The sequence below is a fragment of the Salvelinus namaycush genome, chromosome 10 (assembly GCF_016432855.1).
Source record: "Salvelinus namaycush isolate Seneca chromosome 10, SaNama_1.0, whole genome shotgun sequence".
Lineage (NCBI taxonomy): Eukaryota > Metazoa > Chordata > Actinopteri > Salmoniformes > Salmonidae > Salvelinus > Salvelinus namaycush.
Window position 1 is genome coordinate 26,042,581 of NC_052316.1, and position 21,720 is coordinate 26,064,300.

The 21,720-nt window shown below is 44.1% G+C and overlaps 2 protein-coding genes across 2 annotated transcripts in view; both read left to right on the forward strand.

Annotated features, from left to right (window-relative positions):
- Positions 1-433: 433 nt before the first annotated feature.
- LOC120054897 (phospholipid phosphatase 6-like) lies at positions 434-5,933 on the forward strand. Its single transcript, XM_039002616.1, has 2 exons — positions 434-1,027; positions 4,308-5,933. The coding sequence occupies exons 1-2, from the start codon at positions 535-537 to the stop codon at positions 4,676-4,678; spliced, it is 864 nt and encodes a 287-aa protein (XP_038858544.1). The 5' UTR covers positions 434-534; the 3' UTR covers positions 4,679-5,933.
- Positions 5,934-17,527: 11,594 nt separating this feature from the next.
- Positions 17,528-21,720, forward strand: part of LOC120054898 (flavin-containing monooxygenase 5-like) — an 85,662-nt gene continuing 81,469 nt past the window's right edge. Inside the window, exons 1-5 of the mRNA XM_039002620.1 lie at positions 17,528-17,659; positions 20,480-20,668; positions 20,757-20,922; positions 21,146-21,288; positions 21,517-21,716. Of these exons, the coding sequence (XP_038858548.1) occupies positions 17,528-17,659; positions 20,480-20,668; positions 20,757-20,922; positions 21,146-21,288; positions 21,517-21,716 (830 nt within the window). The remainder of the gene's footprint in view (positions 17,660-20,479; positions 20,669-20,756; positions 20,923-21,145; positions 21,289-21,516; positions 21,717-21,720) is intronic.

Below are 21,720 nucleotides of genomic sequence, written 5' to 3' on the forward strand. Positions count from 1 at the left end.
TGTTGGCCCCCCCACAAAAGTAGTGCACTGGGCCTATACTATTCCTGTATTAGTGACCAATTTAGCCGTATGTAGAGAGGGAAAAATAATTATTCCCCCATCCTCCTCGCCATTGGCGAATTAAAAAAAAGTCCATGCACCTCCACTCCCAAACCTCTGCTTGCTGTTATGCCTATTGGCTCTTCAGTTTATTTTAGTAAATACTTTATTAACACTTATTTTTCTTAAAACGGCATTGTTGGTTAATGGCTTGTAAGTAAGCATTTCACTGTAAGGCGCATGTGACAAATACAAATGGATTTGATTGAACATTCAATAACAGTGTTTTGTTCATAATTATACACATTTACAATAGTCAGGTAATTATTCAGTTTACCTCATTCACAATCTTTCAACGAGAGCAAATCTCCCAGTGTGCTTTGCGCTAGGAAAAACAAAAATGGCGTTTCAGAAAAGTTGTTGAGGACGTAAGAGGAATTGTCACCTGTGAAGCGGTGACATTACACCTAATTTCAAACACAGAAACTGAACAAAATGCCTTCTCCTAAAGCCAAAAACAACGCCAATCGCAGTGGAGGTGGGAGCCCAGGTCTCAGTGGCAGCACCAATGGCAACGGACGCTACGAGTTCATGTCGCTGAACCGAACCCCTCCAGCCACTCTCTTCCAGCGGCAGGGCTCCGACCCAACCGCTGCAGCCAGACTGCGGGCCTCAGAGAGCCCTACCCGGCGAAGAGGCTCCGGGTCCTCCACCTCCTCCAACACAGGCATGCCCGAAGAGGACTGTATGCGGCTCAACCCTTCCTTTATCGGGATAGCCCTTAGCTCCCTCCTCGCCATAGACCTGTGGCTCTCCAAGCGGCTTGGCGTGTGTGCCTGTGAAGATTCATCCTGGGGCAGCATTCGACCATTGATGAAACTGATAGAAATTTCTGGACATGGAATACCATGGCTGGTTGGGACAGCCTACTGCCTGTATAAGGCTGACAGTGCCGCAGGACAGGAAATTATGTTCAATCTCTTCATGGGTAAATATGATCATGGCATATTAATGGGCTTATTGATAGTAATTCTGACAGGCAGCCTCCAGTGTAGAAAGCCGGAAGGCTCTGATTTAGATTTCTTCCATAGAAATAGAATTCAAATGTTAAGGTTACCACCACACCGCCTATTGTAATTGTCATGCATCCCACCACTCATCCCTATCCCCGGCCTTTTTACAGCAGACACACACACACAGAATGTTTGACTTGGTCATGAGGCTCATCGGAACTGAGTATCAGCACCTGAGGTATTCATCTGTTTGAGTTCCTGCACCTCATATAGAATATTAGCTGAACACTATTGAGGAGTTGCTGCACCTAAATATGAATGGTACCGGCACCTATTTCAGTACAAGTCAATGACTGCACACACAGACCACAAGGAGGATGCCATGCTTAATAATGAATGTCTATATTGGTGTTTTTATTAGATCAGTAGGTAGCCTACATATTTATAGTCTGTAGTGGCGCCTTTTCTCCCTCTCCTCCATTTGCAATGATGGTAGAAGATGAAAGCACATCCTTGGTAGGAATCACCCACCCTATTGTTTTTCACCCGTCTTGTGCTTTCAGATAAGTATCAGTACAGATTAGTCTGAGATGAGAGGAGGGAAGGATTTGGCACCTTATTCTAATTAGGCCTATCCTGCGTATGCCCCCTCATCTACCCATGCCTTACAGCAGACACACACACACTATTTCACCCCTCCCTTCACAATATTTTTTTAATTTTCTCTTTTTTTTCTTCTTTCCTTTGGTGCCAGCTCCTTACCTGTAACGGTCATCCCTCCGTTCATCCTGTGACCCATCTGTTTCTCTCCTTCACTCCTGTCCAGAGGCCATCCCTCTCTCCATCCCCTCATCTACTACTCTCTGCTCCACTCTTCACAACAGTTCAGGCAAGGTGACACACAGTACAGTATTATAATTCCTTATGATTATGCGCCCTAGTGTATTTAGCACACTTAAGGCAATATTTTGGAGGCCTAATTCCAAGCATCTATCTTGAATACTACAGCACGGGGTGACTCATAATCAGCAGTCCCTGCGGTTATATCCACGGGGAGGGGGGGTTTAGGGTCATGAAATATTGTGTGGATGAAGGGCGGGTGGGTTGAATAAAGAGAAAGCAATGCATTAAAAATCCACAAATGTATAATAATTTTGCAATTCATATCTATAGGCTACATTTGAGGTTTTTCTTGCATCGTTTTTATCTTCAATAATTGTGTAAGCCTATGCTTTAGGGGCTAACTACGCACACCAAATGCACGGCAATCACCAAATGCTTTTGGGAACATGGGCAGAAAAAGATAACGTCGATCCACTGAGGGAAAAGGGATAAGGTCGGAGTTGAATTCAATAAGAGAAAAGCTGTGAAATGGAGAGTTGAAAATAAAGAAAAGGGAGGGCCAGAACAGCAATGTTTGGGAAAGATTTGGTGAAGTGGTAAAAGAGCATGATACGCCTTCACCAAAGTTATGTTATGTGTGATGATTGTGAGGCGCTATACAAATTCGAGAGTCACAAGATGGGAACTTCAAATATGGCACATCAAGGAAACTGTAGCCTACTGTTCAGATGGGTTAAATTGAATAGTAACTGAAGTCTGAACCCTGAATATAAACTCTCACATAGCCTAATATAATATCAACTCCTGCAGAATTATACATTACTTTGCAGTAAAATGATACAGCAAATGTACATTTTGACTCGGGAGCAAGAGTGGAGAAATATTTATTGATTTCAGCATCTTTAAAGAATGAATGTGCGGTTAGGGACAGTCTGTAAAGGTGCCATCTGTATCAGTGTCATAAAAGCTGATAGTATTTCAACCACAAAATATGCATCCAAGCCGAATTTAAATTTTATCAGAAACATGTTGGGTCGTTTTCACTGCTTTTAATTTCCCTAACTGGTCAAACTGATGTCATTAGAATATTTTGTACAGAAAGTCTTTTTGGTATTGCATTTTCTCCCCGGTCCCTAAATGGCTGCCGCACGAGAGAAGCAAAGCTAAAAGGGAACTTTACCAATGTCAACTAGAGTAAAGCATTCATCGATTTATGACATTATAGTGAGCAAGGGGTTTATTTTTTTCTTCTAGGGCATAATAAAAGAAGAGAAACTGCATGTATCTAATTATAGATAAGTTGACTAACAAATATTCTACCAAAATGTCAGAAATTATAAGCAGAAACGTATCTAAATTAAGTATACATTTTTTTATCCCGTACCACCTGTCAAAAAATTGTTCTGCCGTCTCCGACTGTACAGAGCATTTTCTATCGGCCTATTTGCAGGTTAGGGTTGGCTGCAGGACTCAGAGTTTCACTTCATCACATAGTCAGGCGGTTGCGGATGGGTTATTAACAAATGCGTGTGAACAAACGGTTGACCCGCGCATCACTAGTAAACACACACACACACTCTTCAGATGCTGGTGCCAGATTCTCTCACACACACACACTTACAATACTGATGCTAGAAATACACATCCAGGGGGGATCAGGCAGAGTGTGCCATCTCTTGTCGTCTCAAGTCTTCCAACGCTATGAACAGTCAGACACTAGAAGAGACAGAGAATGTCCCCTGTTGGTGTGTAGTGGTGGTGTGGTCCTGGGGTGAAAGAGTGTCTGAATGTCTGCCTGTCTCACAGACAGAAAAATAAACAGACAGAGAGCGAGGGGTCCTCTGTGCAGTTTAAGTATTCACAAGGTTCAGCCTGAGCTAGAATCTACAGTACAGTAGCAGAGTGTGCCAGTACCACTCAGTCGGCAGAAGTCTGTTGCTGTGTGACGCAAGCAGACGGGAGAGGCGGTCCCTGTTGTGTGACTGTGTGATGCAGCCAGAAGGGCTGGAGGAGCCAATGACAGCTGTTCCTTTACAGCCTAGATAAGGAGGAAAAGACTGCAGCTCTCTGTCTTTGTTTCTTTCTCTTTCCTCACACATCTTCTCTCTTTCCCTCCCTGGCAAAAGGCCAAAGCTGTTACTGAGCGTTTGTGTGGAGGTTCGGCCCAAACAGGCGTAGAGTTTGTTGTCTCATATACTGTGATAACATTATACGTTTGTGTGGGTGCAATGTGTATTGCTGCTAATACTATATGCTGGGTGTTAGTGTATTTGTTAGTGTGTGCATACATTTGTTTGTTTTGGTACTGTATACTGTTTACTGACTGGTCTGTTTGCCAACCATGTAATTGCTCTCATCTCTTTCCCCCTCTCTCTCATATCTCGCAACCCATTCTGCATCCTCTCCCCTCAGCTCTCATTCTTGACCTGATCCTGGTTGGCATCGTGAAAGCGGTCGTCCGTCGGCGCCGCCCATCCCACAACCGCATGGACATGTTCGCCACCTTCTCCGTGGACCGCTACTCCTTCCCCTCGGGGCACGCCACCCGGTCCGCCATGTGTGCCCGTTTCCTGCTGGCCCACTTGGTGCTGGCCGTCCCCCTGCGGGTGCTTGTGTTCCTGTGGTCTGGTCTGGTGGGGCTGAGCCGGGTGCTGCTGGGAAGACACAACATGACCGATGTGCTGTTTGGCTTCCTGATGGGCTACTGCCAGTACAACCTGGTGGAGATGCTCTGGGTATCATCGCTGGGTATGCAGGGGCTCCTGGGGCTCATCCAGGGGTGAGAGGATGGGAGGGTGTGGTAGGTGGGAGACAGACGCCCTGTCCCAATATGTATGAAACATTGACTGATCCTGTCCCATACTGACACTGTGGTCACTCATCATTGCCTGTTCAAGACAAACAACTACAACAAAGCCTACCACCCACCAACCATCCACCCATATGTAACTGCAATCAGAAGTACCTAGGAGCAGGGTGCTCTTCCATACTGTGATAAGAGAGAGAAAGTGTGTGTCTGTGTGCATGTCTCAGAGAGTTGTGTTCTCAAAGGGGAGAATGAATGCTATAGGTTAACTTATGAATTGATTATGGTGTCTGTGGGGCGCTCTGAAAAGAGCAATGTAATTTATGGAGGACACATCATGTATTGACTTATTTTAAACTTTTAAGGTATAGAGCCTCACAGTGGAGGTGTCATAACAGCCATAGAACCTTACGGTCAAACAGGGAAATGGTTCCAATCGTTTTTCCACCATTCATTTTTCCTATAGGGAATTTTAGAAACACTTCAAATAAGGGCTGTGTTTAAATCGCTCTCGGACAAGGTGACTTTTATCAATATATTTTCGGCTCTATTTGGAAGTTCTAATTAGCATCAAACTAGACATGCAAGACTACAAATCCCTGTAAGCTCCTGCACGTCATCTCTAGCTGACACCTTTGCTAACAGGTATTGTGTCAATTTAAAACTTGCACAAGACCGTTCACAGAATTGTCAATTTTAAAGAAATGTAGCCAATTTATTAATTACTATATTGAGCTAACATTAGATAGTTAGTTAATCTAGAGACTCTTACCTTTGCCTTGATTCGGCTGTCTCGTCCACATCATCATGGCATTTGTAGTTCTTTAAGATAGTCGCATTAGCAGCTAATTAACGTTTACATTTTGGGGGGTAAATACAGGCAAATATATTGATAAAAGTCACCTTGTCCTAGAGCGATTTACACGGTTATCAAAATGTAACGCCAAGGTAAGCCTACATGAAACACAGCCCTTATTTTAAGTGTTTCTAAAATGAATGGTGGAAAAACGTTTTGGAACAATTAACTTGTTTGACCACTTGGTTTTACGGGTATTATGACTCATACTGTGCTACTCTATAAAGTTCACAAAATGAAATGGTTTGTCTTTTTTATTTCTCACTGAAATATAGTCACCCTGAATGTGTTATTGCAGATCTTGAGTAATAATACCAGTTTTCTACAGATGGGTGAATGCTAAAAAATAATTAACATTGATGATGTTTTAACCAGAGACAGGAGGCATGGTTTTCATTCCAAATTAGGTTACCCAACAACTTTACAGCTACGCTGACATCAAACATGTAGTTCATTCACTTTATAACCTTTTAATGTGTTAAACGTGATCTCCTCTTATCTATGGCTCTGAGACCTGATCCTGAAGATGGTTCTCATCTTGTGGAGAGTTGATTCCTTATAGTAACTGTCTAAATAGTTTTGCAACAGGTTTGCAGTGGTTGGAGGGAAAACCGGAGAGGCCAGGGCAGGTTTTATAGTTCAGTCACAGAGATGGTAGAAGTAGAATAGCTTTTTGTCTTTCTGATAGAAAGGGAAGACACCTAGTCAGCTGTACAACTGAATGCCTTCAACTGAAATGTGTCTTCCACATTTGAGATCACAAGACGGTGAATGTCCAAGACTGGTTGCTCATTCCTGCTGTACTGTTTTGTTACAGGTGTAACTGACACACACACACAGGTGTAGACAAAGCACCAGTCTGAGGTGCATCATTTAATGTTTGTCCAGGTTAAACCCCTGGGTGACGCCAGCTGTAGTAGTGGTGTAACCTAACGTAGCAGGCGGGTCATTCCATGTCATTTCAGCGAGCCATGACACCCACCATCTCAGATTGTTCTGAAAATGTTTCTGTAGTTAGAAACTGATAAGATTTGCCTTATTGCAACATTATTTGGTTGAAATATAATTTGATCTCTGAGAAATTAAGCTAATTGATTGCACCCAAATTGGCCATTTTTAAATTGGATGTATGTAATATTCAATAAATATACTACATAACATCTGATGTGGACCCCCAAAAATTCGAACAATGAGTTAGACATAAGGATTCCAAAGAAATGGTGAAAAGCCACCCACGGACCACCACACCCCACGCCACTCTCAACCCAACAAGTATACAGTACCAGTTGTATATGTTTAACAAGTAGTATGGAGCTGCGGCTCGGAGTATTGTTTCTTCATCCTATGTAATACATTCTCAGTGAATTTGGGGATGTTTTTTTCCCCTGTTCAGAGAGATTAGTCTTTGAAGTTGTTAGGTTTATGTCCCATCCTACATTCTGATATTACCAGGTTCTGCCCACTAAATGGTGCTGCTCCTGCTCTTGGCTAAAAAATACATATCCCCCTTCAATGTTAAAGGGATACTTCTGGTTGTTGGCAACTCCGCTAAGGGTGGTAATGGTGTAACCATGGTGCGTGCCTTAGCCACTAATTAGCTGTGGGCCGGATCTAGTGGCCAAGTGCTTTCCACCGTGTCCTTAACTGCCCTACTGTTAAACTGCTCTTTGCTCTGACTACTCATGGCCTCCCCTCTATATGAATGTACATTCTCTGGTGCATGTGAGGCAGGAGTGAGGGACCCAGTCAGAGTTCTCAGGTGTCCTGGGTGTTTAGAATGTTTCTGGGTGTTTCAATACGGTGGTCATTTTGTGCCGTTACCAGTGTTGTCATTTGCCTGTTGTCACATTGTGAAGATCCTGCACAGACCCTAATCCTGGCAGACGGAACATTCTTTTGTTAACTCTGATGACTAATATTCCCTCTTCTATTCCCCAGCCACTGTTCTCTATCTCCTCAACTCTGAGACCAAAACCACTCTCTCTCCTATCCTCCTCAGCTGAGTGGATTCTGCTGTAACTGAGAAACCTGGAAGAGGTGTGTGTGAGTGAGGAGGCCACCCACTCAAACACATCCGCCGTGGTTAAATATGGAGGAGCAGCTTATTAGCCCCGTCTCTCTCTTGCTCTCTCTTATCGTCTCTCACCCTCACGCTATTACAGCTGTCTCTCCCTCTCTCGGCCCCCCGCGTCTGTTTCTGCTCAGAGAGAGGAGTCAGACTCCATTACCGCTCCATTCCTCAGCTGCTCTTCACCATTTATCTTGTATTCCCTCCAGCTGAATCACTACCCTTTCCCTTGACTCCCCCTCACTTATCTACTGTTATGTTGCATCCATGCTCAAGTATGACTCCAAACTAAACATTAAGTATTTTGCATGAGAAATATTTTTCTGGGGAAGATTTGGTATGTTACAATGCAGTGAGTGCAGCTACACATGATGTGTTGGTCTTCATGTACTGCTCCCTGAGAGATGGTCTACATCAGTAGGGTATTTTTTCTCTGACTGTTGTGAACAACAGTTTCTCTCATTCATACATGCATACATACAAGCTGTATTTCTTCAGCAATAATGCAGTAGTAGAGAATAGACCTAACCAGTGATAGGTCAAATCCTACCGATTCAAGAACCAATGACATGGCATCCCCAGAAACTGCATCCTGTTGTCTTCTGATGAGAAACAACCAGCCAAAGTAATCATGGTTCTCTTAACATTGCAATAAGGAAGAACGCTCTGTTTTGTGTTATCTATCTAATCACTAACGTATGTCTGAGAATATTATGCCCAATCAAATGTTATTTGTCACATGCTTTGTAATCAACAGGTGTAGACTAACAGTGAAATGCTTACTTATGGGCCCTAACCAACAATGCAAAAATATATATAATAACACAAGGAATAAATACACAATGAGTAACGATAACTTGGCTGTATATACTGGGCACCAGTACCGAGTTGATGTGCAGGGTACGAGGTAATTGAGGTAGATACAGTGCCTTCAGAAAGTATTCACACCCCTTGATTTTTTCCCCACATTTTGAAAACCACCTTTCTGGGTAAGTCTCTTAAGAGCTTTCCACACCTAGATTGCGCAACATTTGCCCATTTCATTATTTTGAAAAATTCTTTAAGCTGTGTCAAATTTGTTGTTGATCATTGCTAGACAACCATTTTCAGGTCTTGCTATATATTTTCAAACAGGTTTAAATCAAAACTGTAACTTGGCCACTCTGGAACATTTCACCATCTTCTTGGTAAACTATTCCAGTGTAGATTTGGCCTTGTTTTAGGTTATTGTCCTGCTGAACGGTGAATTTATCTCCCAGTGTGTGTGGTGGAAAGCAGACTAAACCAGGTTTTCCTCTAGGATTTTGCCTGTGCTTAGCTCCAGTAACTACAATATTGTTGATCCATCCTCAGTTTTCTCCTATCACAGCCATTAAACTCTTTTAGTCACCACTGGCCTCATGGCCATGTGTTATTTCATAGTTTTGATGTCTTCACCATTATTCTACAATGTAGAAAATAGTAAAAATACAGAAAAACCCTGGAATGAGTAGATGTGTCCAAACTTTTGACTGGTAGGCTGAATCACAACCGGCCGTGATTGGGAGTCCCGTAGGGCGGTGCACAATTGGCCCAGCGTCGTCCGGGTTTGGCCGGTGTAGGTTGTCATTGTAAATAAGAATTTGTTCTTAACTGGCTTGCCTAGTTAAATAAATAAATACTGTAGTTAGGGATAAAGTGTCCTGGTTACAGGCTAGCTAAACAGTAGCAGCAGCGTATGTGATGAGTCAAAAGAGTTAGTCCGGGTAGCTATTTAACAAACTGTTCAGCAGTCTTATGGCTTGTGAGTAGGAGCTCCTGTTGGTTCCAGACTGCATCGATACTGCTTGCAGAGTAAACTGTCTATGACTTGGGTGACTGGAGTTTTTGACAACTTTTAGTCCCAAACTACTTTTGGCTAGAACCCTATAGGCCCCGGACTTGTAACTAGTACTCTGTTTGGAACTGTGCGCTACCAGTTTGGCCATCTCAGCCTCTGTACAGTCAAAAGACAAAGTTTGCAGACACAAGCATTGTTATTTTGGGTTGACTGTATATGGTAGCAAATTTGACTTTATTCTATGGATTTTGGAGGCGTACTCCAGAATGATTGCACTAATTCTGTATATATATTTTTTAAATAAATGTGTCAAGTTGTGACCTTGACTCACCATGTGGTTTATATTTAGTTATCTGGGACAAAATTACATCAGTTTTATCTTTTGTGGCTTAATAGAAGTAGCTGAAAACTAGAAATGACAAAGTGGAATTTTAAATGGAGCTTGATGCTATTCTGCAGAATTGTTTGAGTGTAAATCTGATCTAGAATATGTAGTATGGTAGAATCTGTGTCATGGAAATTTACCAGATGTGGTGTGAAGCCAAATATTTGTTTTGACTGTAATATCTAACCTCCACCAATATAACCCAGATCATTGCACTCCTGTCAATGTTAAACATGTTCACTTTGATCCAGGTCTTATTTTGTGATGATTAAAAAAAGTCACTGTGTTTGCTCGGCATAAAAGGCTGTGATGAGCTCTTCCCTTTTGACACACACACACAACCCTCACCTGCCGACACACAACACAAAGGTAAGTTACATTAGAGCTTCACCATACATTACTGCTTCACCATATGTAATTGTCTAGAATCTATGTAGAAATGTCATGTGCACTGTACACTATTATGCAGAATGTATACTGCAATTACAGTGGAATAAAGAATTCTGTAGATGTTCTGTTATATTTAAGCCTAATGTCTTAATGATGGAAAAACCTTTTGTCTAAATTGAAGTGTTAGAGGTAGGATAATCTTAATGAGTTTTCGATTTCATGTTTGAATTAAACAATGAATGTCTGAAATCGAAACGTTGGTAAAAGAGCCATCAATTCTGTGGTGCATTAAAGAGCGACTGCCCCTAAAAAGCAACTAATCCTTTTCAAAACAGCCTATGTAACATTGATATGAGTCAGAAACATTTATTCTAGTGTTAAAATGTACGCGTAAATATGATCATTTTAGTCATAACGAAGGTTGGGTATGGATTACAATGATGCCCTCTTTTGCCAAGCTCCATGTGCAAATCACCCCCATCCACTTCGCTTCCCTTCATTGAATAGGGCTCCATTGTTTCATAGCCCCCAAATGTGTTCAAAGGATCATGTGTCCTATAGCTACAGATAGAACTTTGGCTGTGGAGGTCAATGGTTTGCATACCCTGCCAAAGGACCCTAGTATGGAGTTCGTCGGTCCTCAAGTCTGGGGCGGCAGGTAACCTAGTTAGAGCGTTGGGCCAGTAAACAAAAGGTTGCTAGAACAAATCCCTGAGCTGACAAGGTAAAAATCTGTTGTTCTGACCCTGAACAAGGCAGTTTACCCACTGTTCCTTGGCTGTCTTTGCAAATAAGAATTTGTTCTTAACTGACTTGCCTAGTGAAATGAACGTTCCCTAAAAGTTCTCCTTTGGTTCTTTAGAAAACAATTTTTCCCACAACGTTCTGTGAAAGTTATTTTTCAAAGAAACACACACCTCACAAGTCCTCAACTGGCAGCTTCATTAAGTAGTACTCACAAAAAACACCAGTCTAAAACACCAGTCTCAACGTCAACAGTGAAGAGGCAACTCTGGAATGCTGGCCTTCTAGTTAGAGTTGCAAAGAAAAAGCCCTATCTCAGTCTAGCCAATAAAAAGAAAATATTAAGATGGGCAAAATAACACACACTGGACAGAGGAACTCTGCCTCGGCCAGCATCCGAGTCGCCTCTTCACTGTTGGCATTGAGACTGGTGTTTTGCGGGTACTATTTAATGAAGCTGCCAGTTGGAATTCTGAGGCGTCTCAAACTAGACACTCTAATGTACTTGTCCTCTTGCTCAGTTGTGCACCGGGGCCTCCCACTCCTCTTTCTATTCTGGTTAGAGACATGTTGCGCTGTTCTGTCAAGGGAGTAGTACACAGCGTTGTATAAGATCTTCAGTTTCTTGGCAATTTCTCACATGGAACAGCCTTCATTTCTCAGAACAAGAATAGACTGACAAGTTTCAGAAGAAAGTCTTTGTTTCTGGCCATTTTTAGCCTGTAATCGAACCCACATGCTGATGCTCCAGATACTCAACTAGTCTTTAAGAAGGCCAGTTTTATTGCTTCTTTAATCAAAACAACAGTTTTCAGCTGTGCTAACAATTGTAAAAATATTTTCTAATGATCAATTAGCCTTTAAAATAATCAACTTGGATTAGCTAACACAACGTGCCTTTGGAACACATAATGGGCCTATGTAGATATTCCATAAAAAATCTGCAGTTTCCAGCTACAATAGTCATTTACAACATTATCAATGTCTACGCTGTATTTATGATCAATTTTATGTTATTTTAATGGACAAAAAATGTGCTTTTCTTTCAAAAACAAGGACATTTCTAAGTGACCCCAAACGTTTGAACAGTAGTGTGTGTGTATATTTAAGATTCTTCAATATTCCACCTTCAGCCGCCTTGGCGTACCTCTCTCTGAGGAAAGACCGAAGGCCCCTCTACTCACCTCAAATTCCCCAGCATCATACTGGACAAAGTCTTCTTTCAGGCCTCCCTGCCTCTCAACAAACTTCAACGCATTTCCCTCCCATTATCCAATTACTTGTAATCTCCCCACTGCACTAAACGTCAGCGGCTTTCACTGCTGGGCCACCTGATCTCTGCCATCAGGATCACCCCTCAAGGCAATTCCTTCCCGTCCCACCTTCTCTCCCTGGCCACCTCCGTGCCTTCCCTGCTTCACGCCGTGGTCTTCGATCCCTCGTGCCTCTCGGAGCTCAGGCTTTGGCACCTCCTCAGTCATTGGAATGGTATCACCTTTTTCTATGATGACTGTCTCTTCTCCTGAAGACTTACAGCTTTTCACTGCGCTGCCTCTTCCATTGGGTACGAAGGTTTCTACAGCGGTCATTGGTTTGCTGCCGTAGCCGCTTCTCTCTGGGGAAATGAAGGGTCCAGAAGGGCCATCATTAACCAGGGCCGTTCTGACTCCCTCCCTATCATGAGTTTCCTAAGACAGCCAGGTTAGACGTCTGTCAGTTCCTTCTCAGAGCTGTACATGTACCCGGCCAATGTAACGCAATCGTTGATTATCTGTCCCGTCTTCAATTTCAGAGATTACGGCACTTGGCCCTAAATGCAGAACCCCTACCAACCCCAGTCCCTCCTTATTCCATGATGACCTTAAAAAATACAGAAAAGCCTTATTTGATTTAGTATTCAGACCCTTTGCTATGAGACTCAAAATTGAGCTCAGGAGCATCCTGTTTCCATTGATCATCCTTGAGATGTTTCTACAACTTGATTGGAGTCCACCTGTGGAAAATTCAATTGATTATACATGATTTGGAAAGGCACACACCTGTCTATATAAGGTCCAACAGCTGACAATGCATGTCAGAGCAAAAACCAAGCCATGAGGTCGAAGGAATTGTCCGTAGAGCTCCGAGACAGGATTGTGTCGGGGGCACAGATCTTGGGAAGGGTACCGAAAAATGTCTGCAGCATTGAAGGTCCCCAGGAAAACAGTGGCTTCCATCATTCTTAAATGGAAGAAGTTTGAAACCACCAAGACTCTTCCTAGAGCTGGCCACCTGGCCTAATTAAGCAATCGGGGGAGAAGGGCCTTGGTCAGGGAGGTGACCAAGAACTCGATGGTCACTCTGACAGAGCTCTAGAGTTCCTCTGTGGAGATGGGAGAAACTTCCAGAAGGACAACCATCTCTGCAGCACTCCACTAATCAGGCCTTTATGGTAGAGTGGCCAGACAGAAGTCACTCCTCAGTAAAAGACACATGACAGCTCGCTTGGAGTTTGCAAAAGGCACCTAAAGGAATCTCAGACCATATGAAACTAAGATTCAACTCTTTGGCCTAAATGCCAAGTGTCCCGTCTGGAGGAAACATGGCCCCATCCCTATGGTGAGGCATGGTGGTGGCAGCATCATGCTGTGGGGATGTTTTTCAGTGGCAGGGCCTGGGAGACTAGTCAGGATAGAGGGAAAGATTAACGGAGCAAAGTACAGAGAGATCCTTAATGAAAACCTGCTCCAGAGCGCTCAGGACCTCAGATTGGGGCGAAGGTTCATCTTCCAACAGGAAAACGATCCTAATTACACAGCCAAAACAACGCAGGAGTGGCTTCGGGATAAGTCTCTGAATGTCCTTGAGTGGCCCAGCCAGAGCTTGTACTTGAACCCAATCGAACGTCTCTGGAGATAGCTGAAAATACCTGTGCAGCGACGCTCCCCATCCAACATGACACAGCTTAAGAAGATCTGCAGAGAAGAATGTGAGAAACTCCCCAATAAAGGTGTGCCAAGCTTGTAGCGTCATACCCAAGAAGACTCAAGGCTGTAATCGCTGCCGAAGGTGCTTCAACAAAGTACTGAGTAAAGGGTCTGAATACTTATGTAAATGTGATATTCGGCCTCCCGAGTGGCGCAGTGGTCTAAGGCACTGAATCGCAGTGCTAGCTGTGCCACTAGAGATTCTGGGTTCAAGTTTAGGCTCTGTCGCAGCTGGCCGTGACCGGGATACCCATGGGGCGGTGCACAATTGGCCCAGTGTCGTCCGGGTTAGGGGAGGGTTTGGCCAGCAGGGATGTCCTTCTCCCATCGCGCACTAGCAACTCCTGTGGCGGGCCAGGCGCAGTGCACGCTGACACGGTCGCCAGGTGCACAGTGTTTCCTCTGACGCATTGGTGCGGCTGGCTTCCAGGTTATGTGGGCATTGTGTCAAGAAGCAGTGCGGCTTGGTTGGGTTGTGTTTCGGAGGACGCACGGCTCTCGTCATTCGCCTCTCCCGAGTCTGTATGGGAGTTGCAGCGATGAGACAACACTGTAACTACCAATTGGATACCACGAAATTGGGGAGGAAACGGGGTAAAAAAAAAAGTTAATGTCATATTTCAGTTTTTGTATTTTTATATTTTTTGTAACATTTTCTAAAAACCAGTTTTTGCTTTGTCATTATGGTGTATTATGTGTAGATAGATGAGGGGGAAATTTTTGAATAAGGCTGTAACGTAACAAAGTGGAAAAAGTCAAGGGGTCTAAATACTTTCCGAATGCACTGTATCACCTGCCTTTTTCCTCCAACGACTTGGTCACCATGTCTGCCTTCTTCACCCATGCCAGCTCATCCCTCTTCATGCGGATGTACCTGGCCAGGATCAACATCTTTCTCAAGTTGCTTACTGGGTCTTCATGTTCCTCCTCTCACCTGCATGTCTCCCTTCTCCTCAAGGGCTTCCAACGCACAGAAGTCCCCCCTCGCCGCCAGTCCATAACACTCGACATCCTGTCTGCCTGCATCCAGACACTTCGGTCTGGTTACATCTCCATCACAGTCTCTTCCACACTATAATCAATGTTTCTTTTGCCATTTTTTGGGATTCCTGCAATGTTCAGAGTTTACATCCTCATCTACTATCTACATCCCTTCTCGACATCCTAGTGTGTCAGACGTTCCCATCCTCAATCAGTTTGGCAGGACCACACCAGTCTACCAGTTCCGGCTACCATCTACCCTCAGCCCTTATGAACCACTTACCTACTTGCTGCAGCTCAGACAATCTCAACATGCCTCTCCATCCGACCCACTATTCATCACTGATTCTGCTTCCATCGCCAATGATTCCATTCCCATCTGAGACAAATACTATCCCTGTCTGGTTATCTTGTTGACCAATTCTCTGGACACACCTGCCACATCCATGGCATCCCGACACAGCATCGCAGACCACACCGTTTCAACTCCTCGCCAACTGGTCCTCTCAAGCCTATCATTCCTACATCCGCTCTGACATAAACATCAGGACAGCACACAACATGCTAATCTCGCAGAACCTGCATTAACTCAGGCACAGTCCTCCAGTCTCCGCCTCCTTTCACGGACACCATCTACTTCACGCACTGTATCCTGCACAACCTGCAAAAATAGTATTTGTTCCCCAGCTGAGTCTGGTTCCTCAGGGTTTTTTTCATTCAAAGGAGTTTTTTTCCTTGCCACGGTTACTTCTGCTTGCTCTCCTGGGGCCTATGGTTAGTTTTCTCCATGGGCACCTAGTCCATATGACTGTCCTACCTCAACTATATCGCAAACCATTCAGCACATGAAATCCAGAACAGCTCACTTCCTATCCAGGGTCCAACTAACTTGGTGCTCTCTTATTGGGGATACTGCCTAACTACTGTACCACGACCTGACGGTGATGTCTACCTGAGGCTCCAAGCCAAACCCTACAGAGTCAACCCCTCCGGATTCTTGATCTGCAGCCCTTGGCTTCATCCGGTCCATTCTCATTTCCCCGCTGAATCCTCATTCTCACATCCATTCCATCTCCTCAATAAATATTCTAAACCCATTTCATGTCTAGTCCTGACACTCGTGAAATGGCGTTAAGGATTAAACAAATTCAGGAGAAGGGACCAGACTTGAATATAACACTTAACTAGTTGCCTAGCAACTCAACAAGCACCAGCTGTTAACCATTGCGAATCAGCCTATTTTTTGCAACACTTTACTAGTTTGCCTTGAACGTAACTCCTCAAACAAGCTCCAGCTGCTACTAACTGCTAATCTCCACCCCTGTTTTCACTCTTCTTAATCACCACTACCCCCCTACTTAAACCTGACCAAACAGTAATTCCTCCTCTTTTTTGTGTCACATGCCATTCCTTAAAAAAATATTCTAAACCCATTTCATGTCTGGTCATGTGAATTGAACTCAACCTGCAGGAGGTTTGTTTGTTGTGATTGAGTGGAGGGAAACGGCTGCGGGCAAGGTTCTGACAGATGGGTGTGTCATGGCTGCCAGCATTACATGAGGAGCAAGCCAAAATACCAGGCCAAATCAGTGGGTGGAGTTCCCCTTTAAGATCACCAGCATGAAGCAGTTTGTTTTCTAATCAGCATGCAGTTTTTCTCCATGCACCTGGTATTACAATAGGCGTGCAAGTTTGGCCTATGCTTTTTCTAATGTTTAGCCTAATTTCAAACTGGTCAATGTTTGCAGGGTGTGGCATAGTTATCGCTCAAAAGTCAGATTGTTACATTTAAATGTAACTAAACGACCTGGAGAGAAGCCATTGCTGTGACCTTATCTTAAGCATTCTATTTTTATCATAACACTAAAGAACATCTCTCCACTCTCCTGCCTGATATCATCTACACAGAGTGTACACCTTCCTGATATTGATCCGCACCCCCTTTGGCCCTCAGAACAGCCTCAATTTGCCGGGGGCATGGACTGCACAATGTGTCGAAGGCGTTCCACTGCTGGCCCATGTTAACTCCAATGCTTCCCACAAGTTGGTTGGATGTCCTTTGGGTGGTGGACCATTCTTGATACACACTGGAAACTATTGAGCGTGGAAAAACCCAGCAGCGTTGCAGTTCTTGACACACTCAAACCTGTGCACCTGACACCTCCTACCATACCCCGTTCAAAGGCACTTAAATATTTTGTATTGGCCATTCACCCTCTCCTCCACCTTAATCTACACTGATTGACGTGGATTTAATAGGTGACATCAATAAGGGATCCTAGCTTTCACCTGGTCAGTATGTCATGGAAAGATCAGGCATTCCTAATGTTGTGTACACTCAGTGTATGTAAGTTCAATTAGAGCAATTAATTTTTGCACAACAAACTGCTTTTTAAAATGAGTTACTTTACCTACAACCTCTGCTGTCTATCCTTCTCTCCTATACTCTCCCTCCCTCTCTTTCTCCTCTCCTACTCTTCCTCCCTCTCTCCTCTCCCTTGTCTGGGGGTAGGGGCTTGAAGTGCGTCTCTCCCTGTAGCGCCATACTAACCATCACTCTCTCTCCTCCTTGTAGTTCCATCATGGTACTAACCTTCTCTCTCTCTGTAGTTCCATCATGGTGCGTACAGTAGCAGTGATCGGGGCGGGTCCCTCAGGTCTGACCAGCATCAAGAGCTGTCTGGATGAGGGTCTGGAGCCCACCTGCTTCGAGAGCAGTGATGACATCGGGGGTCTGTGGAAGTTCAAGGCAAGGCCTGGGACCAGGGACTGATGTACATTACATTTGGCAAACTAAGTTTGCAGATTTATTCAGGCCGTTATAATGGTTGCCATGTTGGCACCAACAGTTCAAAGGTAGACAATATATACAAAAGTATGTAGTCATCAAATTAGTGGATTCAACTATTTCAGCCACACCCGTTTGCTGACGGGTGTATAAAATCGAGCACACCGCCATGCAATCTCCATAGACAAACATTGGCAATAGAATGGTCTTACTGAAGCGCTCGGTGACTTTCAACGTGGCACCATCATAGGATGCCACCTTTCCAACAAGTCAGTTCGTCAAAATTCTGCCTTGCTAGAACTGCCCCGGTCAACTGTAAGTGCCGTTATTGTAAAGTGGAAACGTCTAGGAGCAACAACAGCTCAGTTTGCGAAGTGGTAGGCCACGCAAGCTCACAGAACGGGACAGCCAAGTGCTGAAGCACATAGCATGTAAAAATCATCTGTCCTCGGTTGCAACACTCACTACCAAGTTCCAAACTGTCTCTGGAAGCAATGTTCGTCGGGAGCTTCATGAAATGGGTTTCCATGGCCAAGTAGCCACACACAAGCCTAAGATCACCATGCGCAATGCCAAGTGTCGGCTGGAGTGGTGTAAAGCTCGCCACCATTGGACTCTAGAGCAGTGGAAACGCGTTCTCTGGAGTGATAACTCACGCTTCACCATCTGGCAGACCGACGGGCGAATCTGGGTTTGGTGGATACCAGGAGAATGCTACAGTACCTGCCCCAATGCATAGTGCCAACTGTCAAGTTGGGTGGACAAGGAATAATGTCTTGGGATTGGAACGTCAACTGCAAGCCAGGCCTAATCGCCCAACATCAGTGCCCGACTTAACTAATGCTCGTGGCTGACTGGAAGCAAGTCCCCGCAGCAATGTTCCAACATCTAGTGGAAAGCCTTTCCAAAAGAGTGGAGGGTGTTATAGAATCAAAGGGGAGGAGACCAAATCCATGTTATACAGTGGGGCAAAAAAGTATTTAGTCAGCCACCAATTGTGCAAGTTCTCCCACTTAAAAAGATGAGAGAGGCCTGTAATTTTCATCATAGGTACACTTCAACTATGACAGACAAAATGAGAAAAAAAAATCCAGAAAATCACATTGTAGGATTTTTTATGAATTTATTTGCAAATTATGGTGGAAAATAAGTATTTGGTCAATAACAAAAGTTTATCTCAATACTTTGTTATATACCCTTTGTTGGCAATGACAGAGGTCAAACGTTTTCTGTAAGTCTTCACAAGGCTTTCACACACTGTTGCTGGTATTTTGGCCCATTCCTCCATGCAGATCTCCTCTAGAGCAGTGATGTTTTGGGGCTGTTGCTGGGCGACACGGACTTTCAACTCCCTCCAAAGATTTTCTATGGAGTTGAGACTGGCTAGGCCACTCCAGGACCTTGAAATGCTTCTTACAAAGCCACTCCTTCGTTGCCCGGGCGGTGTGTTTGGGATCATTGTCATGCTGAAAGACCCAGCCACGTTTCATCTTCAATGCCCTTACTGATGGAAGGAGGTTTTCACTCTCAATCTCACGATACATGGCCCCATTCATTCTTTCCTTTAAACGGATCATTCGTCCTGGTCCCTTTGCAGAAAAACAGCCCCAAAGCATGATGTTTCCACCCCCATGCTTCACAGTAGGTATGGTGTTCTTTGGATGCAACTCAGCATTCTTTGTCCTCCAAACATGACGAGTTGAGTTTTTACCAAAAAGTTATATTTTGGTTTCATTCTCCCAATCTTCTTCTGGATCATCCAAATGCTCTCTAGCAAACTTCAGACGGGCCTGGACATGTACTGGCTTAAGCAGGGGGACACGTCTGGCACTGCAGGATTTGAGTCCCTGGCGGCGTAGTGTGTTACTGATGGTAGGCTTTGTTACTTTGGTCCCAGCTCTCTGCAGGTCATTCACTAGGTCCCCCCGTGTGGTTCTGGGATTTTTGCTCACCGTTCTTGTGATCATTTTGACCCCACGGGGTGAGATCTTGCGTGGAGCCCCAGATCGAGGGAGATTATCAGTGGTCTTGTATGTCTTCCGTTTCCTAAAAATTGCTCCCACAGTTGATTTCTTCAAACCAAGCTGCTTACCTATTGCAGATTCAGTCTTCCCAGCCTGGTGCAGGTCTACAATTTTGTTTCTGGTGTCCTTTGACAGCTCTTTGGTCTTGGCCATAGTGGAGTTTGGAGTGTGACTGTTTGAGGTTGTGGACAGGTGTCTTTTATACTGATAACAAGTTCTAACAGGTGCCATTAATACAGGTAACGAGTGGAAGACAGAGGAGCCTCTTGAAGAAGAAGTTACAGGTCTGTGAGAGCCAGAAATCTTGCCTGTTTGTAGGTGACCAAATACTTATTTTCCACCATAATTTGCAAATAAATTCATAAAAAATCCTACAATGTGATTTTCTGGATTTTTTTTTCTCATTTTGTCTGTCATAGTTGAAGTGTACCTATGATGAAAATTACAGGCCTCTCTCATCTTTTTAAGTGGGAGAACTTGCACAATTGGTGGCTGACTAAATACTTTTTTGCCCCACTGTATATCTGTATGTATCAATCTACAGAAGAGTTACCACACTGTTGTGCCTAGCGCAGCTAACATAATGTAATGATTGTAAATGGGTGAAACAGTCCCACGTTTGAGTTGACCTAATATGCTCAGAGTGAGATCTTATTTATTATGTAAGCACAAGGGAGCAGTCAGTTATCAGATGATAATATGGATATTGATGATCATATCACAGCGCTATGACTTAAACATGTCTGCCTCCTTCCAGGAGGTTTCTGAGCCCAACAGAGCCAGTATCTACCGTTCCCTCACCATCAATATCTCCAAGGAGATGATGTGTTTCAGCGACTTCCCCATCCCAGCTGACTACCCCAACTACATGCACCACTCCCGTATCCTGCAGTACTTCAGGCTCTATGCTGAACACTTCAAACTGCTGCAGCACATCCACTTCCAGGTGACAGCAGAGTGACTTTACAAACCCAATTATAGGGTATAATGGGTTGGTTGGTGGGTTCAAGGTTGGTTAATTGTGTGTGTTTCAGACCAGTGTGCGGAGTGTGAGACAGAGGCCAGACTTCAGTCATTCAGGCCAGTGGGAGGTGGTGACAGAGAACAGGGAGGGACAGGAGGAGACACACATGTTTGACTCTGTCATTGTCTGCTCTGGCCACTACTCCTACCCACACCTTCCACTTAAAGACTTCTCAGGTCAGCAGAATCAATCAATCAATCAACAAATAAAAATCTTCTTTTTTTTAATAAAAAAGTGCTTTACAATAACCTGGCCTAGACCCCTAGAACAAGCAGTTAGCACAATGGCAAGAAAAAACTCCTTGAACCATTCTCAGAGCTGACACTATCTTCTGACACATATATATATACATACACACACACAGTAGAGCATGCCAATCGAGTATTCTGTTGATTTCAGGTATTGAGTCGTTTGAGGGGAAGTACTTCCACAGTTGGGACTATAAGGGTCCAGAGGACCTTCATGGGAAGAGGGTGGTGGTGATTGGCATCGGCAACTCTGGAGGAGACATTGCTGTGGAGTCCAGCCGGGTGGCCAAGCAGGTAACTAACAGCTGATACAGGGTCAGATTCAGAGCAGGTAACCACTAATACAAGGTCCGATTTTCAATTGGCATAGTTTCTGTGTTTATTTGTGTTGGTTGTTTGTTTCTTATTGTCTGTTTTCTTGGTCTGTGAATGAAGTGTGAGCTGGGGGAAGAATATTCTCTTAAATATGATAATAAAAATCAAAAATGAATTATCCCGTCCCTCCTCTCTCCCGTTCTGCAGGTGTATCTGAGCACGCGTCGCGGTGCGTGGGTCATACGTGTGCTGTCGGACAACGGCTTGCCCGTGGACATGAAGTATAACACACGCTTTGTCCACATCCTGTTCCAACTGCTGCCAGTTAACTGGCTCAGCTGGTTCGGAGAGAAGAAGCTCAACGCCATGTATGACCACACCATGTACGCCCTCAAACCCAAACACAGGTGT

Coding starts and splice junctions, on each gene's coding strand:
- LOC120054897 (XM_039002616.1), top strand. CDS start 535: ATGCCTTCTCCTAAAGCCAAAAACAACGCCAATCGCAGTGGAGGTGGG. Junction 1,028..4,307: donor TATGTTCAATCTCTTCATGG/GTAAATATGATC, acceptor CTCTCCCCTCAG/CTCTCATTCTTGACCTGATC.